This window comes from Mauremys mutica, chromosome 1, assembly GCF_020497125.1.
Source record: "Mauremys mutica isolate MM-2020 ecotype Southern chromosome 1, ASM2049712v1, whole genome shotgun sequence".
NCBI classification, from domain to species: domain Eukaryota; kingdom Metazoa; phylum Chordata; order Testudines; family Geoemydidae; genus Mauremys; species Mauremys mutica.
Window position 1 is genome coordinate 53,811,129 of NC_059072.1, and position 22,752 is coordinate 53,833,880.

At 39.7% G+C, this 22,752-nt stretch overlaps 1 protein-coding gene across 1 annotated transcript in view; it reads left to right on the forward strand.

Moving 5' to 3' along the window:
- Positions 1-22,752, forward strand: part of PNPLA8 (patatin like phospholipase domain containing 8) — a 69,396-nt gene that overhangs the window by 15,807 nt on the left and 30,837 nt on the right. The window contains exons 6-7 of the mRNA XM_044994618.1: positions 7,260-7,431; positions 21,658-21,715. Coding sequence (XP_044850553.1) covers positions 7,260-7,431; positions 21,658-21,715 — 230 coding nt within the window. The remainder of the gene's footprint in view (positions 1-7,259; positions 7,432-21,657; positions 21,716-22,752) is intronic.

Genomic DNA, 22,752 nt, shown 5'->3' on the forward strand with positions numbered 1-22,752 from the left:
ATTTCCAAGAACAGAGTCCATTTTTCTCCAGTAATATTTCTAACATCAGCATTCATGTATTCTGTCCAAAAATATGCAAAAGTCTTTGCCAGAGCCACATCTTAAAGGCTTCAGTTTTCTTCTTGTAAGCTGCATTAGTTTCTCAGGATTCATATCCATAAATCGCTATGGAAAGAATTAAGCTTTTCACCAATTGAATTTTCATGTATTTTGAGATGCCAAGTTTTTTCCAAGAAGCAGCAAAGAATCCTGTGGCACCTTATAGACTAACAGACATTTTGCAGCATGAGCTTTCGTGGGTGAATACCCACTTCTTCGGATGAAGTTTTTTCCAGAATTTCTTAAGGAAGGCCACGACTGAGCGAGCCATCCCATCCCATCTTTTGTTTTCTTTGGAGCAGTCTCCTATGTTGGATGTGTATGATCCCAGATAAATAAATTAATGTGCTGCCTCTACAGCTTGACTGTTAGTCATGATGTCTGCTTGCATCTGTTGTTAATTGTGTCAATGTATGTGCCTTTTATTTTTGCCTATTCGGGAATAGTCTATATACTTCACTAACTATTGTAAAAGCAGCAAAGAATCCTGTGGCACCTTATAGACTAACAGACGTTTTGGAGCATGAGCTTTTGTGGGTGAATACCCATTTTGTCGGATGCAAGTAGTGGAAATTTCCAGGGGCAGCTATATATATGCAAGCAAGAAGCAAGCTAGAGATAACGAGGTTAGTTCAATCAGGGAGGATGAGGCCCTGTTCTAGCAGTTGAGGTGTGAAAACCAAAGGAGGAGAAACTGGTTCTGTAGTTGGCAAGCCATTCACAGTCTTTGTTTAATCGTGAGCTGATGGTGTCAAATTTGCAGATGAACTGAAGCTCAGCAGTTTCTCTTTGAAGTCTGGTCCTGAAGTTTTTTTGCTACAGGATGGCCACCTTAAGATCTGCTATTGTGTGGCCAGGGAGGTTGAAATGTTCTCCTAAAGGTTTTTGTATATTGTATATTCACTAACTATTGTTACAGACCTCCACGTTTGTTGCATTACATCAGTGGTTGCAGCAAAGAGCATTGTATCAGCATATCTGAGGTCAATTAAGCAGTGTCCATCAATGGAAATCCCAGTTCCTTCCACTTCATCAAAACCTTCGAGGGCTTGTCTCATAATAATTCTGCATACATGTTGGAAAAACTTGGAACAAAATGCACTCAGTGGAAAACCACTTGCTGACACCCATTGCTGTTCACACCAGAGTCTGTTGTTGATAGTGGAGACTTGTGATAGTTCAGTGAGATGCTTTGGATTGCCCATATCTTCCAGTATCCTCCACAGATGATCATGTTGGATTGTATCAAATGCTTTGGAGCAGTCAGTGAAAAACACAATCAATGGCTGATTATACTCCCTGGATTTTTCAGTGTTATGATAGATATTTACGATTTGATTATATGTGCCTTGTTCTTCTCTGAAACACTTGTGGTAGTGGTTCTACTTCTGTCATTCACCTGCCGTGATCCTGAATGAAGTAGAGCAAGGGTTGGCAACCTTTCAGAAGTGGTGTGCCGAGTCTTCATTTATTCACTCTAATTCAAGGTTTTGCGTGCCAGTAATACATTTTAATGTTTTTAGAAGGTCTCTTGCTATAAGTCTAGAATATATAACTAAACTATTGTTGTATGTGTAGTAAGAGGAGGCCCTAAGATATAAACCTTGGTATCAGAGGCCTGGTATGAGGCCTGAGGCCTGAACTAAAGTAATGGTCAAGACTTTGCTAACATAAAGCAAAGTTAAGCTGTAAGCCAGAGGCAGGCCCTGCTCACAGAAGCTGGCAAGGAAAGGGCTGATGCTGCAAGAAGATCAGTACCTTTTAGGTACGTAACATTCACATACTTGCACATTCCACACAGATAACAAGGAACAGGCTGGCCCATCCCAATGACAGGGGCAAAAGGGTAATATGATGGATAGAGTTGTTTTAATCGAACCAACATGTACAAGGTGAGAGGCGGCACCTTAATACGTAGAGGGGTTGTACTGTGCTACGTACAAAGGTTGCACCTCAATACGTCAGGTGTGATGTGTAACTTGTTTGTATCTGTGTATAAGAATGCATCCTTGGGGCGGTGTCTTTGTCCGGCCGAGGGGGCAGTGGAAATTCCCGCCACTGACTGAGCCGGGTCCATTGCCAAGAGGCACTTTCTCGTAGTATGCCCTGAATTAAGCTAAAAAACCTACAGGGAACTGCCATTGTGTCCAAGGTCGCAATAAACCTAGTCGACGTGACTTTGCATCTTACTGGACTTTGTGGTTATTGGGGGGTTCTCATCGGGTCTGCTGGGTCAGCTATCTTCGAAGAGCTGGGGCAGCACACAGAGGGAACACACGCACGCAGCTGAGTGATATCAACATTGGAAAGAGCAGAGCACCACACCGGTACAACTCTGACAACAGTATGTAAAGTAAATAAGGTTTTTAAAATGTTTAAGAAGCTTCATTTAAAATTAAATTAAAATGCAGAGCCGCACCTCCCCCCCCCCGGACCGGGGGCCAGGACCCAGGCATTGTGAGTGCCACTGAAAATCAGCTCATGTGCTGCCTTCGGCACACATGCCATAGGTTGCCTACCCCTGAAGTAGAGCATCACTTTACTCACAGGCAATATCAGGGAGATGGTACATTAGTTACTATACTCTTTCTGCCCTTTCCAAGGAAAGGAGATATAACAGATTCCCTTTGTGCAGTCATGCAGCCAATTTCAAGTCATCTATACATCGTTGCAAATTTTCCCCATGAGATCAAGACCTCTGTCACCAATCACTTTCAGCAATTCTACTGGTACACTATCTACTCTTGATGCTTTCCCTGGCTTCATTTTCATAATAGCATTTATCACTTTCTCTTGCGGTATGGATGACTTCAGCTCTGTAGTCTCATTTCTGTTACCCTGTATTGTAAGTGAGGTGTACAGATTACATAACAATCTCTTCACCTGCATTTGATATCACCGTCAGTAAGAATCCAGCCATCATGATGATTTTTACAGTAGGTGGTGAGGAAAACTTTTTAGTAAGAAACGTGACCACTGTGGACATACCTTTTATATTATTTCTCTCTTTATAATTGTCAAGTTCCTCACATTTTGCTCTGATGTATTCCCTCTTGTCTCATCTAATCTGCCTTTGAATTTGTCTGCTCAAACTTCTTTTATTTTATCCTGCATTCCTCAGTCTCCAAGCCACTTCCTTTCACCCTGCATGGTTTTTTGCCTACTCAAACACCTTCATCAACTATGGTGCAGTCTGACACTGACTTTTTGAAATGTGTTTTGGCAGATTCAAGTATGCTAGTTTTCATTTTATTCTTAAATTCATTGGGGTGGTTCTCCTCTTTCACCTGTGACAAAGACTCAAACCCATTCTGTACAGAAGTCATGTAATTTTTGTTGACTTTGGACAAATCCAGATGCATTGGATGCACCAAAACTCTTATCTTGTTTTTACGTTATTTGATGCTAACAGTATGATGGTCTGACCTGCAGTCTGCACTTGGGAAAGTCTTTGTCCATTGGATACTCAATCTCCCAATATTATTTGATAGTCTGTTTGGTTCTTTGTTGTGCAGTCAGCTAATCTCCATGTATATAAATGTTTAGGATGTTGGGTGAACATGGTGTTTGTAATGACCAGATGATTGGAGCCTTCCTCTCTCATTTTGTAAACAAAGACTATTGTTCCCATTACTTCTTTATGACAGCATATAGCTCCAATTTTTGCTTTTAAGTTCCCAGTTACAAGGGTGATGTCTTTGCTTGGTGTTTTGAATGAGTGTCTCTTCAGACCATGTGTAGAACTTATGTACTGCGTCATCAGATGTTGCTGTTGGGTCATAAACCTGTATGATCGACATATTAACTGGCTTAGTTCAAAGGTGAATTGTAATGAGTCAATTGTTGATGGGTTCTATCAAAGCACACACTTGGATGTCTTCTTGGATAAGATAAATATAATTCCATATTCTGTTGCTTTCTTGGATCCTGAATAGTATGTGAAATGACCTCTACCATTTATCATCATGAAATGATCTCTACAATTCCATCATAGCTTTAAGATTCCACATACAGCTATCTTACATCTTTCCAAATCTTCAGTCACAATAGCGATCCTCCGGTCATCTATACTTCACTCTGATGATTAGTTTATGAAAGTTCAGGTCATTCTTTACTTTCGAGCAAATATCAGGCACTGTATTTCCTGAAGCATTTGGAACTGCAATCAGTACTCTTATATGGTCAGAACCTCTTCCCCAGTGTAATTTATCATGCCTTCTGGCCTGTGTGTGAGGGAGATGTTCCTTACCGTCGAGCACCACACATGGATCCATGTTACTGTGGAGATTATGGAAGAGGGGGACACGCATCAGGGCCCCCCAGGGTGCCCTGGGTGATCGCCACTTCCCACCACCCAGCACAGATGTAATGAGGTTAAGTGGTGTCCGCATAAAGAAATTAAAACTACTGATTATTCCTCAAGAAAGGTTTTTAATGATTTATGGCTATAAATGTAACACAGACAGAATAGGAAAAAAAAAGTTGAAGACCAGCATTGAATAAGGATTAATATAAATGGCAAATTATACTGAAGACAAGTACAAGTAATATTATGCATCAGGTACTTACTACTATTTTTAATACTGCAGCATTGATATAACCTGAGATTAAATTATTTAGACACTACCATCCTTAATACTGTAGCGTCAGTACAATTTGAGATTAAATCAGCTCGAGCAACCCAGACTTCTTTACTCCGTTACCTTATTCTGCATGCAACCGGATTTTTACTTTAAAACCTTACCCTGCCGAGAATACGTTACCCTTTAGTCTACCGCTCTTTGCACTGGCCAGGTACACATAGTCGGTGCAGTTCAAGTTTCCTTGGTTCAGGGGATATATGTGAGCCTGACAAAGAGTGATCTCTTTTAGGTCAACACACACAAACCCACCTGAGGCGCTATACATTTTATCTTATCTGCCTGCCGTGTTTTGAAGCAGGTCAACCAATCAGGTTAGGCCAAATCTTTAATGTGGTTAGCGTTATCGCTTTGACTGTATAATTTATGCTTGCTTATTTTCTTGTAGCCAGTTGTTTTAAATATGGTTCAGCATAATGTGTTATCTGGTTGCAGTGCGTTTTGACCACAAGTCTTTTCCTTTTGCAAAGCTTGCTTTTTAAAGCTAATTTTACAAGGCTTGCTTTGTGAAGCTTCTGGAAGTTTTAGGCCTAACACTGACAATACTATTGTTCATTTCAAGCTTGACAATACCTTTGTTCAAATTATACACAGTTACCTTTGTTCTCCCATGTTAGTTCTTGTGAGAGAAAATAGAAAAGGTGGTTTGCCATTGCCTTACCTGAGGTTTATGGCTGCATTGGTTAAATCGTAATTGAATTCTCCTGCCTTTTAGATGCCATTTCCTCTATCGGCTGTTGCACTACACTTCACACATGTTTGTCCATCCAAAGCCATTGGTGCTTCCTGAGACTTTGGCCAGTCGCAGGTGGTACCATCTACTGCCATTATGGTAGCAGGCTACGATACAGGCTGACCTGACCAGGCAGTATAGATAATATTAATCTGTGAATGCAGGATTTTTCCCTATTACATATTTTCTGTTCCTCTGAGAAGTCTAGTTTTTAAATGACTCGAGCAATGGAGCTTTGACTTCTTCCTTTGGGGAGATTATTCTACCAATTAGACATTTCATAATAACTATCTCAGTTATATCTAGGACTCTCTTTTTGGAGGGGGGAGGGATATTGAGCCTAAATTTTCTTGTATCCAATTTAATCTAATTACTCCTAATTTATACCTTTTTGCCTCTCCTTAACAATTTTTCTCCCTCACCAGCATTTAAACTCTTCAGATATTACTAAATTCTCTCCCCACTACCTTAATTGTCTACTAGTCAAATTAAAATCTGTCTCATAATTTTTTTTATAAAGGGAAATTAACACCCTGTCCCTGATACTGTGGCTCTACATATGAGCCCCCAATGGCATTGTTGTGGGTTTTTGGGGAGGTATGGGAGGGGGAGAGAGGTTCAGTCATAATATCACATTGCCAGTCCATATCTAATCTGTGGTCCTGCTGTTCTTTATATGTATGCATTTTTTGACATTGCTGTCCAAATATTCCCCCCACACCCTTTTTTTTAATATCTGTAGTTTTACAATATTTTTCCTGAACTGCACCAATTTGAATCCAATTTTATTTTATACCCTGATTCCTAATGTCTATACAGTATATAGATTATGTGTGTCCTCGCCCACATTTGCAGTATTGTCTGGTTTACTGTAGTATAAACTCTGCATCTGACTAGAGCTCAACTTCACTTCAATACATCAAAGCTTTTCTTTTGTGCTAGCTGCAAAGTGACTCTAGATTGCAGTGCAAGTAACATTTCTTAGTAATGATAAGGAACACTCCCTTGGTGTATTTGTGTTAACACAGTAGAACAAAAATTCCATCCTGGCATAGATGATGGCCCTGTCCTTAAAGCCACTGCTGTGATGCACTTGTCAGCATTGTCTCAAGTCCATTCTGTGGTATTCTGCAAGCATTCTCGTCAAATATCATTAAACCTTTTTTCTCAGCAGTTCAGGGTCAGGCTATTTGGATACACGCTACGTGGCACTATGAATGAATGGCTAACTATAAATCAGTTGCAAATAAATACTGTGTATTACAAAGCACTCTAAGCTTTTAATTTTTCAGAGCTTTCCTGGAATCTTTAAATCTTTATTTAATATCTTTACTGAACTGATGAGTTTGTTAGACATTCTGTATGTAAAAAGTGAAAAATAAACAGCATGATTTGATTTTAGGCTATTACATATAGCCTAGACGTCACATATTAGGTTGCCTTCTCAAATAAAAAAAGAGACTTAACTTGATATTTATATCGTATTTATTTTATGTAACTTTTTGCAATAATAAATCAAAGTATATTTTATTGTTGCTTTGACAAAACTTTCCGTAATTTTATTGCTGAAAGTAAAAGCTGTCTCTATTAATTATGTCCCTCCAAACAAATTGCTATAATCTTTGAACAAAAAAAAAGCCTGTGACAAAAATGTCAATTCATACCTTTTAAAGGAAAATATTATAATATGAATTATCATGGCTTCTGAAACTTATTATATTAAAATAAGTAATAGCATCATTGTGTCATCCCAAATTACATTTCAAATTTTATTTTATTTTTTTCAGGTGCTATATTAGCATTTATGTTGGGGTTGTTCCATATCCCTCTGGATGAATGTGAGGAACTGTATCACAAGTTAGGATCAGATGTGTTTAAGCAGAATGTCATTGTTGGGACAATGAAAATGGGTTGGAACCATGCATTTTATGACAGTGATATCTGGGAAAAGATGCTCAAGTAAGTTAAAATGGACTTTAAATCGTTTCTGAAAATCTGTGATCTCATTGCTGCTTTAATTATAAGCAAAAGTTTAAAAACATAGCTCTAAAAGGGCAGGTACATTATACCAGTATCTTTTGAAATAGCTGATTGTTTTCATTTAGACAAATATCTGAAAGCCTTTAATGCAATCATTCTTCTGTTTCCAGGGAGTAAAATGAGCTGTGATTTACAGCTTTCTGACTTTATGCCCATATACTTTCCAACTTTGCTCATTCTGACTCATTACATGTCTGCTACAAATATTGCTAGACACATGCTGTGCATTTTCTGTACAGGAAAAGTGCTAAAAGTGAAATAATAGGCTGTGTTAAGCACTCCGCCTCCCATTTTAAATGCTACATTATGAATCTTCCTACCCATTGCCTTTTTCTTTAAAAAGAAAAAAAACCCACAAAAATATATTGTGATGAAAAGATGTATCTGTTCTTGTGTAAACTCTGTCTATAAAGTGAGGAGCAGTTGGTTTTCTGTGTGTGTAATAACAGATAACAAATTAGGAAATCATTTGTTGAAGAAATGCATTTAATGTTTTTATATATTGATGTAGGGTTGTTTTTTTTATTAAATTGCTTCACATTCATTTTTAAATTAGTTTTAGTATTCATAATTCATTGTATATTGTGGCTTGCTTTTTTGGAAATAGTAAAGTTAAGAAAAACTAGGTAAACATTATGGAGGAAAATTGTTTAAATTTTAAACTTTTGGGCTCTTAAAAATGAGAGATGAATAACATTGATTATCTATCAAACAATAATGACAAGCTTCCATATTTAGATTTGCCAGTACATTTTAATCCTGATTTTTCAGTACCCATTCTGTTTTGTTCCTTGCCTCTTTTGAGCAGCTTTTATGTTGGCACCCGAGATTGAGTATTACAATATTTATCTTCAGGTATTTACTGGTGAAAGCATTGAGTATTTGTTTAGAGGACATTCTAAAGCAGAGATGGACTAGAACTCCCTATTCATTACCAGAAAGGATCACTTTCGCTGGCTGCTAAGTCCCTCGATGATTATAACATTTCCTTGTAGAAAACTCAGCATTACATCTGTGTTAAGACAGTTGAGTATTTGTGAGTCAAGTTTGTCTCAAGCAGGTATCTGTAGATGGTAGAGTATATATAAGGTTGGCTGACACATTTGCTTACCTCAAAAAATTGATGCTCTGGACCATATCTGCACTACCAAATAGTATCTACTGACCACGAGTTTCCAACTGTACATAAAGTAGAAGCAACTTGCTACCCAAACAGTAGTATAATGGAGAATTTGCCATATCGTGCTATTCTGGGAAGTCTGATTTCTACACCGTTGCTTTGAAAGCCACACAATATTGAAGGTAGCATCTATTAGTAGAAAATTATACCTGAATTGCTTCACTATCCGGAAGAAGATTGGGGACATAGTTTAATCCTTGAAAACAAATGCTGTTTTAACTCCACATTCAATATTTTAAAGAGATGAAAATCTGGAGCAAACATTTTACAATAACTTCTTTCTTCTCCAGCCTTACCTGAAGTGAAAAATATATGCATCTTCAGAGTTGGCCTTGAAATTGGCATAAGATGCATATTTTGAGTGACAAAGTGTTAAAGGTCCAGTCTCTCACTAGCTTGTGATTTTTTGTGTGGCTTTAGTGATCCAACTCTTGCATATTTTTCAGGTTTAGACAAGATGGAATCACGTGACTTGACCCACCTTGGGTTGGGGTATAGGATCACTGCAAGAGCTGCATGGTGGCACATTCTGCATGGAAAGATATCACTTAAATAAGAGCTTTTAGTGATTGCCCATGTGCATTCCACTCTTAGTGTACACGCACAGTTGCCGGAAGTTTTCCCTCGGTGGTACCCATTGGAGTGGCTTGAGCGCCCTGTGCTGCTACATACTGCTGGCATTGGTGTAAAGAGCCGAGCCAACCTTAAGCCCTCTCAGTTCCTTCTTACCACCTGTGATAGTCATTGGAACTGTTCTTCTTTCATTTGCAAGTTCTCTCAGTGGACTGTGTTCTCTTGTATTATAAATAGATAGAGTTATTAAGGTTATTATTATTTAGTTAGATTTTTTTTTTTTTTTTTACCATCTCAAGGTTTCCATCGTGGTGGTATCTGTTTCCAATGAGAAGGAAAGGCAGGGACATCAGGGCACAAGCCCCCCAAATCAAAAGACTCAAAGAAGTTAGACCTGTTTGATAGGAAAGTTCATTCTGCTGGGCGGTTGCAGCTCAGGATTGAAAACCAGTATGCACTTTTGGGCAGATATGACTTTAATTTATGGGACTCCATGCTGAAATTCAAAGACATGCTCCCAGAAGATGCTAGGCAGGAGTTCCCCTCGCTAGTGGATGAGGGAAAACTGGTGATGAGGGCCTCACTGCAAGCTGCTCTAGACATGGCTGACTTGGGCACCTGGTCCATGGCTTCAACAATGGCTGTGCATAGGAGCTCCTGAGTACAGTCTGTTGGGCTCCCACGGGAGGTCCAACGAGCTATGCAGGACCTGTCCTTCAAAAGATCCTCGCTCTTTTGGAGCAGACTGATGCTAAGATCCATGTATTAAAGAACTTGAGGGCAACTGTACGCCCCAGTCCTTCCAGAAAGCACTTCAGGCCTTAGCAACTCCTATGGTATTCTATTCCAGTTGTCCGAAAGGACCTGCAGAGAAAGAAGGAAAGAAGGCCTAGACCACCTCTTCCTTCGACCTCTGCTTCAATGCATGTCCCACCTACACATCCAAGGGGTTCTAAGCAGGTGTTGGGATGGCATGCTTGAGGATGCCATACCAGTTCCCAGGATGCCAGACCCCATTTTTCCTTTGTTTTCCATTTTCTTAATGCTTGGTCCCATATCACCATGGGCTGTTGGGTGTTGAGTGCTATAAAGTGCTCCAGTTTGTTTCTACTCCTGCCTCCCTGTCCCTCTTTCTCTCACGAAGAACTTCTGGTCCAGGATATTCAATCTCTCCTTCAGGTGGAAGCCATAGAGGAGGTTCCTGAGAATTTAAGAGGGAAGGGTTTCTACTCCCATTATTTCTAATCCCAAAAGCCCAGGGAGATCGCAGATCTATTTTAGATCTGCATCATCTCAATAGCTAACTCAAAAAGATAGAGTTTTGCATGGCATCCATTATTCCCTCTCTGGAGACTGGTACACTAACCTTGGTTTACGAGATGCCTACTTTCACAAAAAGTTCCTCAGAGTCATAGTGAAGCACTTGCATTACCCGATCACAATGCTTAAGTTGCTTCAGTTTGGCTTACCTGCAGCTCCTCAGGTGTTCACAGAATGTATGACCATTGTAGCATCATTCCTCAAGAAACAAGGAGTGCAGATCTACCTTACTTGGACAACTAACTAGTCAAGGGCTAGTCCAAAACTCAGATTATATCCAGTGATCATTTTATTTAGTCAGACTTGAAGGCTTTAGGACTACTGATCAATGCAGCCAAGTCTATCGTTTGCTTGGTACAGAGGATAGAGTTTGTAGGGGCTGTTGGACGCTACCCAGGTTAGAGCTTTTCTGCCAGAGTCCATATTCCAAGCTATTTGATCTCCCATGACCAACCTCAAGACTCATCCAACAACAATAGTCTGAAACTGAGAGACTTGTAGGGCCCATGGACTTGTATACATATGTAGTACAACATATGAGGCCGCACATCAGACCCCTTCAGACGTGGCTGGACTCAGTGTACTCACCAAGTCGTCTGCACTTGGGCACTGGGCTGACGGTGCCTTTGCAGGTTCTAATTTTGCTGAATTGGTGGTTGAATCCTCTCAGCATTCGTGTGGGTGTTCTCTTCCTCTGCCCTCAGCCATCAATTACTCTGGTTTCAGATATTTTGGCTCCAGGGTGGGGAGCTCACCTGGGACCCCTCCGAACTCAGGATCTTTGGTCCTCAATGGAATTTGCTCTTCATATCAATGTCAGAGAGCTCAGGGTGATTCATCTTTCCTGTCATGGTTTCCTACCTCTCATTGCAGGGAGAAACCTGTTTGTCTTTATAGATAACATGGCAACAATGTTTTACTCAACAGGAAGGGAGGAGCTCAATCCTCCCTTTTGTGTCAGAAAGAAATTCACCTGTAGGAATTTTGTGTAGCCCATTCAATCAACCTCGAGGCCTCATACCTTCCGGGGGCGCAGAACCGGGGTGGATAAAAATCAATTATTTTTTTTAAAAAAATAAAAAAATCAGATTTTTTTTAATTTAAATTGGATTATTTTGATAAAATACTTTTTGAGGAAAAAATCTATCCAAAGATAGTTTTAATTAAGATACATTATAGCTCGAAGATATCTCATCATGGAATAAGGATTATACATTCTAATTCTATAGTATGAGACAATATATTCATGTAATATTTAAGAAAAGTTTTGTAAATAAGTTCCAACAGTTCATGGATTAGGGACCCAATCTTATGGGATTCCAGGGGCTTCTGTATAGATTATTTAGGTTAATCTTTCTATCTATCCAATGGAACTCAATGCTCAGTCTAGAAGATACCATCAGAGATGCTTAGTTTTGCAGTTCTCAAACTGTGGTTTTGTGTCTCCGGAGATAACTTGCTTGTTAACAGCAAAAAAATTTTAAAATAAATATATAGAGGTGATAAATAACGGACCTCAACCCTATTGTCCCTCTGCAAATTTGTGTACACAGAGTCAATCCCTTACCTCTCTCTAAAAGGGCAAAGTTTCAAAAAGTCGAATGAATAGAAGATTGTTGGGGTCAGAATAGATCTGTACAAGGAGAAGTCTGGAGATGAATGTGAGAAGGGAGGGACAGGCAGTAGAAACAAAAGTGAAACTGTTTGAGCAGCATGTTCCAGAAGTCTTGAGGTCTTTCTGAGTGTGGCCTTCATTGATTTGAGATCTACCATACCATCTCTCACTAGAAGGTAAAACATATAATGGCAGCAGGCTGTAAAAGAGACCCAGTTTGGGAATATTTTAATGAAGTTCCTCTACCTGTGGGTAAGACAGGCATGCATGCAAAATGCAAACAGAGCGACAAAGAAATGCAAGGCCTGGTTGCCCGAATGAAACAAATCACTTTAAAAATGTATAGCGTGTACCTTCTAAAAATGAAACCTACATCTATCTCTGAGTTGTGAAGAATATGTATTAAGGTTATAACAACCAACAAGAATGCATTTATGTAGAAATCCATGATTAAATTGAATCTTCCTGACTAGTGATTTAAATCAAATCTACCCTGCACAGAACAAACTAGCAGATCACCTGAGCTGGTCTTTCTCCAGATACCGTGAGTGGTCTCTTCGTTTAGATGTAGCCAGATACATTTTCCAGCAGGGGGTACTCCCCAAATTTACCTAATTACGAATAAATACAACAAAAAAGTCACCAATTCTGTTCCCTACCAGGCCACAGGACAGATTCCACCTCAGATGCCTTCCTGCTACCCTGGATGGGAAAGCTTTATTTTGCTTTTCCCCCAATCCTACTCCCACATAGAGCACTACTAAAAATCAAGTGAGACCACTCCTGGGTTATAGTAATAGCCACAGCATAAGCCTGCTAACACTGGCTCTCCATTCTACTGGATCTCTCAATGGAGACTCCAGTCTCACTTCTGTTGCACGTCTTGGAAGTTCCATGGCTAAATCCCAAAGAGCAGGCTTGCTTGGAGTAAGTCCACCAGGTCTTACTAGATATCAGAAATCCCTCCACCAGGACCACCTACCTGTCAAAATGAAAGCAGTTGTACATCTGGACTTGTCAAACCAGAGTCTCACTGATGCATTCATCCATCAAAGAAAAACTCAACTATCTGCTGAACCTGAAACAGTACAAACTTAGCAGTTTTCCTCTATCATTGTTCATCTGACAGCAGTATTAGCTTTCTGCCCTCACGTGGACTGTTCTGTTTTTTTCTAATGACATGACAATTAGACTCCTTAAAGGCATGGAAAGATCATACCCTCAACTAAGAGAGCCCATTTCCCCTTGGGATTTGAACTTAGTTTTGTCTAAACTTATGGGATCCTCTAGCAGTGTGCTCCTTATTATACCTTTCCTGGAATGTGGTTTTCCTACTGCCAGAAGGGTGTCTCAACTGCACATCCTCACATACAAACCACTGTACACAGTCTTCTTTAAAGATAAGGTGTATTTACACCCTCTTTCAAGGTTTCTCTTTAAGGTAGTTTCAGATTTTCATATCAATAAATTTACTTGCCTGTATTTTACCCAAAACCACATGCAAATAGGGATGAGCAATGGCTCCGCACACTGGATGTTAAACAAGCACTATTGTTCTACATAGACCAAACTGTTTTGTCAGTCCACTCAACTGTTCATGGTCATAGCAGACAGAAAGAAAGGTCTTACAGTCTCCACACCAAGAATTTAATCTTGGATAACTTCTTGTATCCTTTTGTGTTATAATCTTGCAGGTGTCTCTCCTCCAGGCAAGCCGAATCACAAATATCCTCAACGGCATCCCTAGCGGAGATCCCTATCCATTTGCAAAGCAGCAACCTGGTCATCGATGCACACTTTCTCCTCCCATTATGCCACCACTCAGTACTCAAGAGATGGTGCTAAATTTGCTCGATCTGTAGTGCAGTCTTTGTGTACATGAACTCCAATCCCTCCGCCTGTTTAACTTTTTGGGAGTCACCAAGAGTAGAATGAACATGTGCAATCACTCAAAGAAGAAAAAACAGTTACTAACCTTTTGTAACTGTTGTTCTTTGAGATGTGTTGCACATGTCCCCATTCCATGAGCTGCCCTCCTACCCTTCTGCGTCGGAGTTTCCACAAGGAAGGAACTGAGGAGACTGGGGGGTCAACTGGACCCTTTGTGTCAATGCCAGCAGCATGCAGCAGCAGAGGTGATCAGGCCACCCTGACAGGTACCACTGAAGGAAAAGTTTTTGGTGACTGTGCGTGGGGCACACACATGCACAAAGAGTGGAATGGACATGTGCAACACATCTCAAAGAACAAAAGTTACAAAAAGTTAGTAATCAACCATCTTAAGCAAAATTGAGATAGGGAATCATTCTACTGAAATAGACTCCTACATTAAAATCCTTCATTAGCTGACTTCTGATATTGTCAGAAGTAACTGAAATACTATGTGGGAGTAAAGACAGTTAAAAAGCATAATGTAGAAAAGTGTTTCACTATTGAAGTAGAAGAGGAAAACATGGAGTTGGATAATCCTGCAAGTGAGACACCTTCAGCATCACTGTTATCCTCAAAACAGCCATGATGATATATTTAGTCATTGTTTCAGGCTTTTCAGTAGCTCTTCAACTTCATTCAGGAGTTCTCTTTGTCTTTGACATCCTGAAAATGGCGGACACCAATCTTTGAATATGCTATAATATCATAGTGTAAAGGCAAAAGAGAGGTACTGGATAAGAAAGTTTTGTCCTCCTTTTATGCCAACCACCCTGCAGTGTATGATAAAATAAATAAATAGAGCTCTTTGTTTTGGATATTCTCTTCCAGACAGCTTTAAACTCTCAGGTCCACTAGTAGGTCTGCAAATGAAGAAACACAGTATTAAAAAACGAAACAAAAGTCCAATGTAAAATGATTGGTTGAATATGAAGAATGATCCGATAATGGTGACAAGCACCCATTCAGGAAAAATGCATTCCTATTTAGTTATAGTTTCCCTTTCTGAAAGGAAAATCACAGAACTATTGTGTCCAGATGTCTGAAGATGCTATCCAAGAATTCAGAGAAAGGAGTGGGACTAAAAAATCTTTGTCATTTGGTCAGACAACAAAAAAGAAAAAGACGAGAACTTTCTCATGTGCAGTTATCTGATATATTTGTCCAATCCTATTTAAACCCCATTTATAAAGAAGTAGCATCTAACACAGTCCAGTGCACACTTTTACATTTCAAAAATTCTTCCACATCCACCTTCAGTGTTAGAGGGTTGAAAAAGAATGATTGAGTTTCAGCTTCCCAATTATGCTCAACAGAATCTTCTCAGGAAAATTGTCTCCATGTTTACATCCATTTGCCCTAAATGTGAAACTTTTACTGAGCTCAGGGAGAACATTTTGATCAAAACAAAACATGCATTGTATATGAGTTACAATATAGGTAGCTATTACATTTAACAAAAGCAGTTATAAGAGGCCTTGGAAGGACTTTTGACAGATTAGATTGCCGACAATACTGGCCTAATCTAATTAACAAATATTTGAAACTCCTGAAATACAAAATCAAAACACTATTCAGAGATGTTATAGGTCAGTACAACTGGTCATTAATGCAAATGTCATATAGTGAGCCCAGACAAGGAGGAAGGGGTTGAAATTTAAGATTGAAGAGTCAGATTTGTATCCAAAATCTGTGTTTGTAGGTTGTGGCATTTTATTACGTCAAAATGGTGGAAAGTTCTGGAAGTAAAATCCCACAAGACCTTATATTCTAATTTAACTGTTGTAAGTGTTTAAAATAATTGCACTTCTGTTCGTCCATCTCAGCATCAATTGAACGTGTTTATAGCACATTCTGATTTGTTTGGTCAAACTTCATAAAAGACTAGAGCAGTGGTTTTCAAACTTTTTTTCTGGTGACCCAGTTGAAGAAAATTATTGATGCCCACGACCCATCGGAGCTGGGATGAGGGGTGTGGGAGGGGCTCAGGGCTGGGGCAGAGGGCTGGGGTGTAGGAGGGGGTCAGGGCTCTGGGGTAGGGGTGCAGGCTCTGGGGTAGGGCTGTGGATGAGAGGTTTGGGATGCAGGAGGAGGCTCCATTTTGGGGGGGCTCAGGGCTGGGGCAGGGGGTGCGGTGTGGGAGGGGGTCTGGGCTAGGGGTGCAGGCTCTGGGGTGGGGCTGGAGATGAGGGGTTTGGGGGGGACTCAGGGCTGGGTCAGGGTATTGGGGCACCGGCTTACCTTGGGTGGCTGTGGTCAGCGGCACAGCGGTGGTGCTAAGGCAGGCTTCCTGTCTGTCCTGGCACCGTGGACCGCGCTGCAGGACCGGCAGCAGGTCCGGCAGCAGGTCCGACTCCTAGGCGGAGGCGCGCAAGCAGCTCCGCGCGGCTCTCCCCTGCAGGCACTACCCCCGCAGCTCCCATTGGCCAGTTCCCGGCCAATGGGAGTGCAGAGCCGATGATCGAGGTGGGGGCACAATCCCCTGTGGTCCCCGCACCTAGGAGCCGGACCTGTTGCTGGCTGCTTCCGGGGAGCAGCTCAGTGTCAGAACAGGTAGGGACTAGCCTTCCTTAGCTGGGCAGCACTGCCAGCAAGACTTTTAACCTCCGGTCGGTGATGCTGACCAGAGCCGCCGCGACCCACTACTGTCTCACGACCCGCAGTTTGAAAACTACTTTTTCTAGCCCCTAGTCCAGTGAATAAATCAGTGAAAGTTCATTTAGCTCCAAGGGAGGATACAGAACAGTGGAGCCTAACCAGTTAGTAGACTGGGGAAATGATTGTTGTGTTCATATATTGTATTTGCAGAATTGTGAACATTTCATTTTGGACAATGTGTGTGCTTTTGCAGCGGATAGCATGTTTTATTTTGCTTTTCAAAAAACCTTTGGGTTTTTTCCCCAGAAAAATTCCTTTCTTTCTTTCTTCCCTGCCCCCTTGGTTTGGTGAAAGTCAAAACCAACTTGTCAGGAAATACTATACACACACTTTTATGAAAATGAAAATTTACTGTGGCTACAAAGAACACAGGAGGAAGGCAGTGTATTGATTAAGCACTCTAGTCCTGTACGCTTTTTGTGATGCGGATGGTGGCAAGGCAATTACTGTCATCTTCATGTTATGCATTTTGTCTACAAGTTAAACTGAAAATTAAAATCCATGAACGTTAATTTGTTAACTGTTGACCTGATCCTACAATGAGATTTGGGAAGACTCAGGGCAGACTCTATGCCCACACAGTGTTCCATTGCATTCAGTGGGGTTCCACACAGGTCATCCTGCAGCAGCTGGGCCTTAAAATATATACAGATGCCCCCTGACTTATACAGTTGTTCCGTTCCGGAAAGCCTTGCATAACTCGAATTTTGTGTAAGTCATAAACGTATGCCCGTACGTTACGCAAACTTTTCTGCAACTCGAAAATCATATTTCTGGCTTAGGAACTTTTTCCGTAAGTGTAAATTTGCATAAGTCGGGTCTTGCATAACCCGGGGAGTGTCTGTACTAAAAAAATGTTATTCAGATTGGATGGCATTTCTGTAGATGCTTCAGTAAGGAAATTAGATTAAGCTCACTTCCAGTCATTGCAGAATATACAAGGCAGTTTAACTTTACATGCCTTCTTTGTGCTAACTTGTTCTGTTTAAAATACAGAGATAAATTACGGTTGTCTTCCTTGCTTGAAACCATAGGGTATCTAATACAAAATTTGCTCTAGTATATATTAATACACACACTTTTTGACAGAACAATTCTAATAACAGAAATAAAGCTAATGTTTTACCTACAATTTTGGGGCATGTGGTATAAAGCCTACTTGGGAAATTACAACTAATTTTGGTGAACAGTAACTTTTTGCTATAAGTAATGTAGAAAATTCGCTTCCGTATTAATCTTATGCATATTTCTTTGTGTTTTAATTTTAATTGAGCCACCTACTTTGCTTTTCATTTAATTTTATGTCTTCCTATCTTAGCATCATTAAGATAATTACATTTATGACATGTAGCTACTTTTACTATTCGTTTCCATTTTCTTCCTACTGAAAGCAAAAGCGTCCTCACTTTTTTTTATGTAAATCAATTTACATAATACCATACTGAGTTAAATCTGCAAGAAAAAATAGAGGTATAGTTTTGTTCCATATTGTTGGATTTTGTATTGAATTGAGTTTGAATGTGTTTTTTGTTTTGTGCTTGAATAGTGTCTACTATATGCAGAAGAATTATTTGGGAGGGAGCAGCAGTGAGGTTTTGACAAACTAGCCAAAATGCTGGTACCTTTAGGGGAATTGATTTGTATATAACTGTGATTCTCAACCTATTTACCATTGTGGGCCACATCCCATACTCTGACAAATGAAACTGAGTGTTGATAAATGCAAAGTAAAGCATATTGCAGGGAAAAATGTAACTCCCCCTACACCTTGCAGGTTTCTAATTAACTTTATTACCTCAGGAAAGGGACTTGGTGTCATTGTGGACGACTCAGTGAAGACGACCTGTGCCCACAAACAAACAGGATGTTTGGATGCATAGGAAATAGATTGGATAATACACAAAATATTATGATTCCATTATATGAAGCAATGGTGCAGCCTTAGTGACGAAACTGAATGCAGTACAAGTCACCTCATTTCAGAAATGATAGAAGAGTTAGAGGAGGCTTAGAAAAGGGTCACCTATTATTTATGTCATGGAAAAACTCTTAAAGGAAGAGAGATTGAAAAGATTGGGATTGTTTCCTTTTGAAGGGAGACAAATGAGAGGGGGCATGACAAAAGTATATAAAATTATGAATAGTATAGAGAAAGTAACCCAAAAACAAGAGGATACACAATGAAAATTAAAAATGGTCTAATTCAAAACTAGTAACAGACAATGACTTGTACCAATGGATGAAAATTAGACTGTGGAGCTCATTGCCTTGGGATGTTGTTGAGGCCGTATGCTTAGCAAGATTCAAAAATTAATTGGACGCTTACGTGAATGTTAAGAATATCGAGTTGTTATAAATAATGCTAACAAATTTGTAGAGGATGCCAGTGCAACAGTAACATTTCTCTGCCTGAGTTGGTCTTGAAAAATTACCCAACGTCTACTACCCCAAAGGCTAAGCCTACTTTTCGGGGTGAAATACACCAGTGGTCCAAGCCACGCTTCCCAAGGGCAATTCCCTATCCCAAGTCTCACCCAAGCCATACACACCTTTTACTTGGTCTTCCACTGGTCCTCTTCTTCAATCCACACAATCTAGTCTCTATAAACAAATCAAAGAATGCCAACCAAATAAACAGTCAAGTCCCCAGCTCTACTGGCCATGGGCAACACAAGCACTCCCCTCTAAGCATTGCAGTCTCTCTAAAGGTTAGCAATTGGTACACTCCAGCCCTTGAGCATTTTCCTGGAATGTCCAGTTCCTGGTCCACTGGACACTCAAGGTATTGAGATCTGCTGCTTTCAAAAAATAGGACATCCCAGCTTACAAGTTTTATCTTAGATCAGTGCCCCAGTGAATACACAGCACTTACGTATGTTTATAGTGAAATCAAGTATTTAAAGAGATTCAAGTAGCAGCAAGTACAAGTATTGAAAACAAGTGCTTAAATATAAAATAAAATTATAACATTCATTCTAGAGCCTAGACTGAAATACTGTCATGTATAGTAGAGTAATGCTCCTCCAAAATCATTGCAGCACTTTACAGCCAGGTTTGGCTGTGATCCATCTCTTCATGAGATACAAATGCTTTCAGCTTCCCTCCTAGGTGAAGGACTCCAGTGCTTCTTTGCTTCCCAAAATATACCAGTCCCATCTTATGTCTTTTATTCATCAACAGGAACACTCCCCATGGTGTTTTTTTCATCTTGTATTCTTTCATGCAAATAGACATACAATACACAATACCCAAATGGCCAGATAGGGAGATAAGTGTCTGCTAGCTCTTGTCTGAAAGGATCATGTCTGCGTATGTCACTTCCTGGTGACCTGGTTTAATGTCAAGACCTTAAGAACATAATTTTTGGTATAGATATGTAACTCCTTAAATATTATCAATACATATGTTTCTCAATGATTATAACAACCAGTGGGATACCAGCTCTCAGTACAGACCTTACATGCCGCCCCTTGATGAACTATTATGTGTATATCTGACCCAGAGGATCCCTGTAAATCCCTATGCACTCCCTGTGCCCTCTGCCAGTTGGCACCAAGCATTTGCTAAGTCACAGAACCTCCTTAACTAGTGACTGTGGCAGCACTGGAATTGTCTTTGCAGACTTAGGAAGACAGCACCCCACTGGTTTAAACTTGGGCTGTGTTCAGAAGGTTGTTTTGATTATCAAGAGGGCTAGAATTTTTTTATGTAAATGAAAGCTTGTATTCTGCAGAAGCTGAGGGAATTTGGCTTGGACAAGAGCCTACTGTCCGTAACTTGTAGATTTTTCAAGCTGTCCCACAAGAACGTCTATTTTAAGGTGTAAATTAATTTTGTTAGCTGAGACGAAAGATCAGAGGTATCTTCTGATACAAAGCCCTTTGCACAGTTCTGCTTCCATGCTTTCTACCCAAACCAGTCTTGGATCATGTAATGAGGTCATCTTCTGATTCAGATGCTGCAGCACTAACTCTAAAGTTGATGTGATGATGAATTCAGCTTTGGATGATTCACATGGTTTCTCCTTAGCAGTTGGGAGAGTTGTAAAGAATCTATGCAGAATGAAGAATAGATATTTTAACTTCTGTTTTCTTGCTGCATGCTTTATATTCTAAAAAACTTGTAATAGTGATGGGGTTTTTAATTTCAGGAAAGATGTTTTTATTTCTTTTTTGATAATGGTCTACACCTCAGCAAGAATGACTTCCATTAAAGTAAAATCACTACATTTAAGAATTCCCTTTTCAAGTCCCAAACAATCAAAGTAACTTTAATTACCTTTCCCATTAATTTAAAATTAAGTACATGCTTAAATACTTTGCTGTACTGAGGCCTCAGTCATTCTTTTCAAATCATTTGAATACTGAATTCATCATTTCCAACCTCTGAGAAGATACAGTGGGTGAAATCTGGGGTCTGTTGAAGTCAATGGCAAAACTCCCATATACTTCAATGGAGCCAGGATTTCACCCTGTGTATTTTAAATAGAAAATACCAGAAGTAAAAGTAGGCATAAATGACTAGTTTTGACTATGCACTGGTGGGGGAGCCGTGTCGGTCCCAAGATATTAGAGAGACAAGGTGGGAGAGATAATAATAGGCCACTTCACCTTGAATGGTCCCTTGAAATATGTTTTAACTATTTATGCTACACAATCTGTTCCATCTTGTGTTTAGCTGTGACACACTGAGTAAGTTTCCCAGACCTGAAGAAGAGCTCTGTGTAAGCTCAAAAACTTCTCTCTCACCAACAGAAGTTAGTCTAATAAAACATTACCTCTCCCTACTTGTCTCTTTGGTGTTGACTAATATATTGTTCTGATGATGCCAAAACTGGTGATGCGTTTTCATTTTTTTACCTATTATATAGAGATAGAATGGGATCGGATCTCATGATTGAAACTGCAAGAAATCCCAGATGTCCTAAGGTAAGTGAAGATTTTCAAAAACTAATATTGTACTGAAAAAAATTTATTAGGAACATATAGCTTTGGGTGACAGTGCCACCACTTGACAAATGTTATTTGTACAAATTGCATGATTTTTTGTAACCTATACTCTGAAAAGTATCTATAAAAACAATCCCCATTTTAAAATTAAAATTCCACAAGATATCTTAAATATTTGCCAATCCTGCTGCAGTAGTCTTTTACTTCTTAGCTGATAAGTGTCCTGATTTTAGATACATTAATTCCCATGAGATGTTGTTTGTGAACTGACTAGTAATACATACATCTCGCTTTTATGTCACATCTTGGATTCTACAGAGATTTGCTATTTTGTCCTAGAATCCTTTGTGTTTCCTTACAGTCCTCTGATGTTGGCTGTTAACTTTCTTCCTGTGGGTGGTATGAGAGAGCTAGTAGTCTCTCCCTATTTGATCCGCATCACCAGGTTTCCTCTTGTCCCTTTAGTAGGTAGTGAGTGATCTCTTTGCCTGTAGCATATGAAGGGCACTAATTAATTGGAGGGGTTATATCTAGCATAGCACAAGAGAGAAAAATGAGAAAGGAGAGGGTATTTTGTTTTTGTTATTAGGAAGGAGAAGAAATAAAATAGCACATGGTTAAGAACAATTTGGTAATTAACAGGTGTCTTAGTGTCATTATAGTACTATATTCAATATTTTACTATTAAATGGTAAAGGTTCAGATTCTCACAAGGTTGCTCTCAACTTCTATTGAATTCAGTAAGAGTTGGATGCTTAGTGCCTTGCAGGAAGCATTTAGTACTTCGCAGATTACGATTATATCCTGAAGTGAAAAATGTGTAGGTGTTAAAAAAAAAATACAGTATACGTTTTTCAGTGTGATCGTATTCCCATTGAAGTCAATGGAAGTTTTGCCATTGGCTTCAATGGGAGCAGAAGACGACCTTTTTGGGGTGAACAGAAAATTGTACTTCATCATTTGTAGCTTAATCACTGACATATAGAAGTTTTACACATATTGTTTTTTTCCTGGTA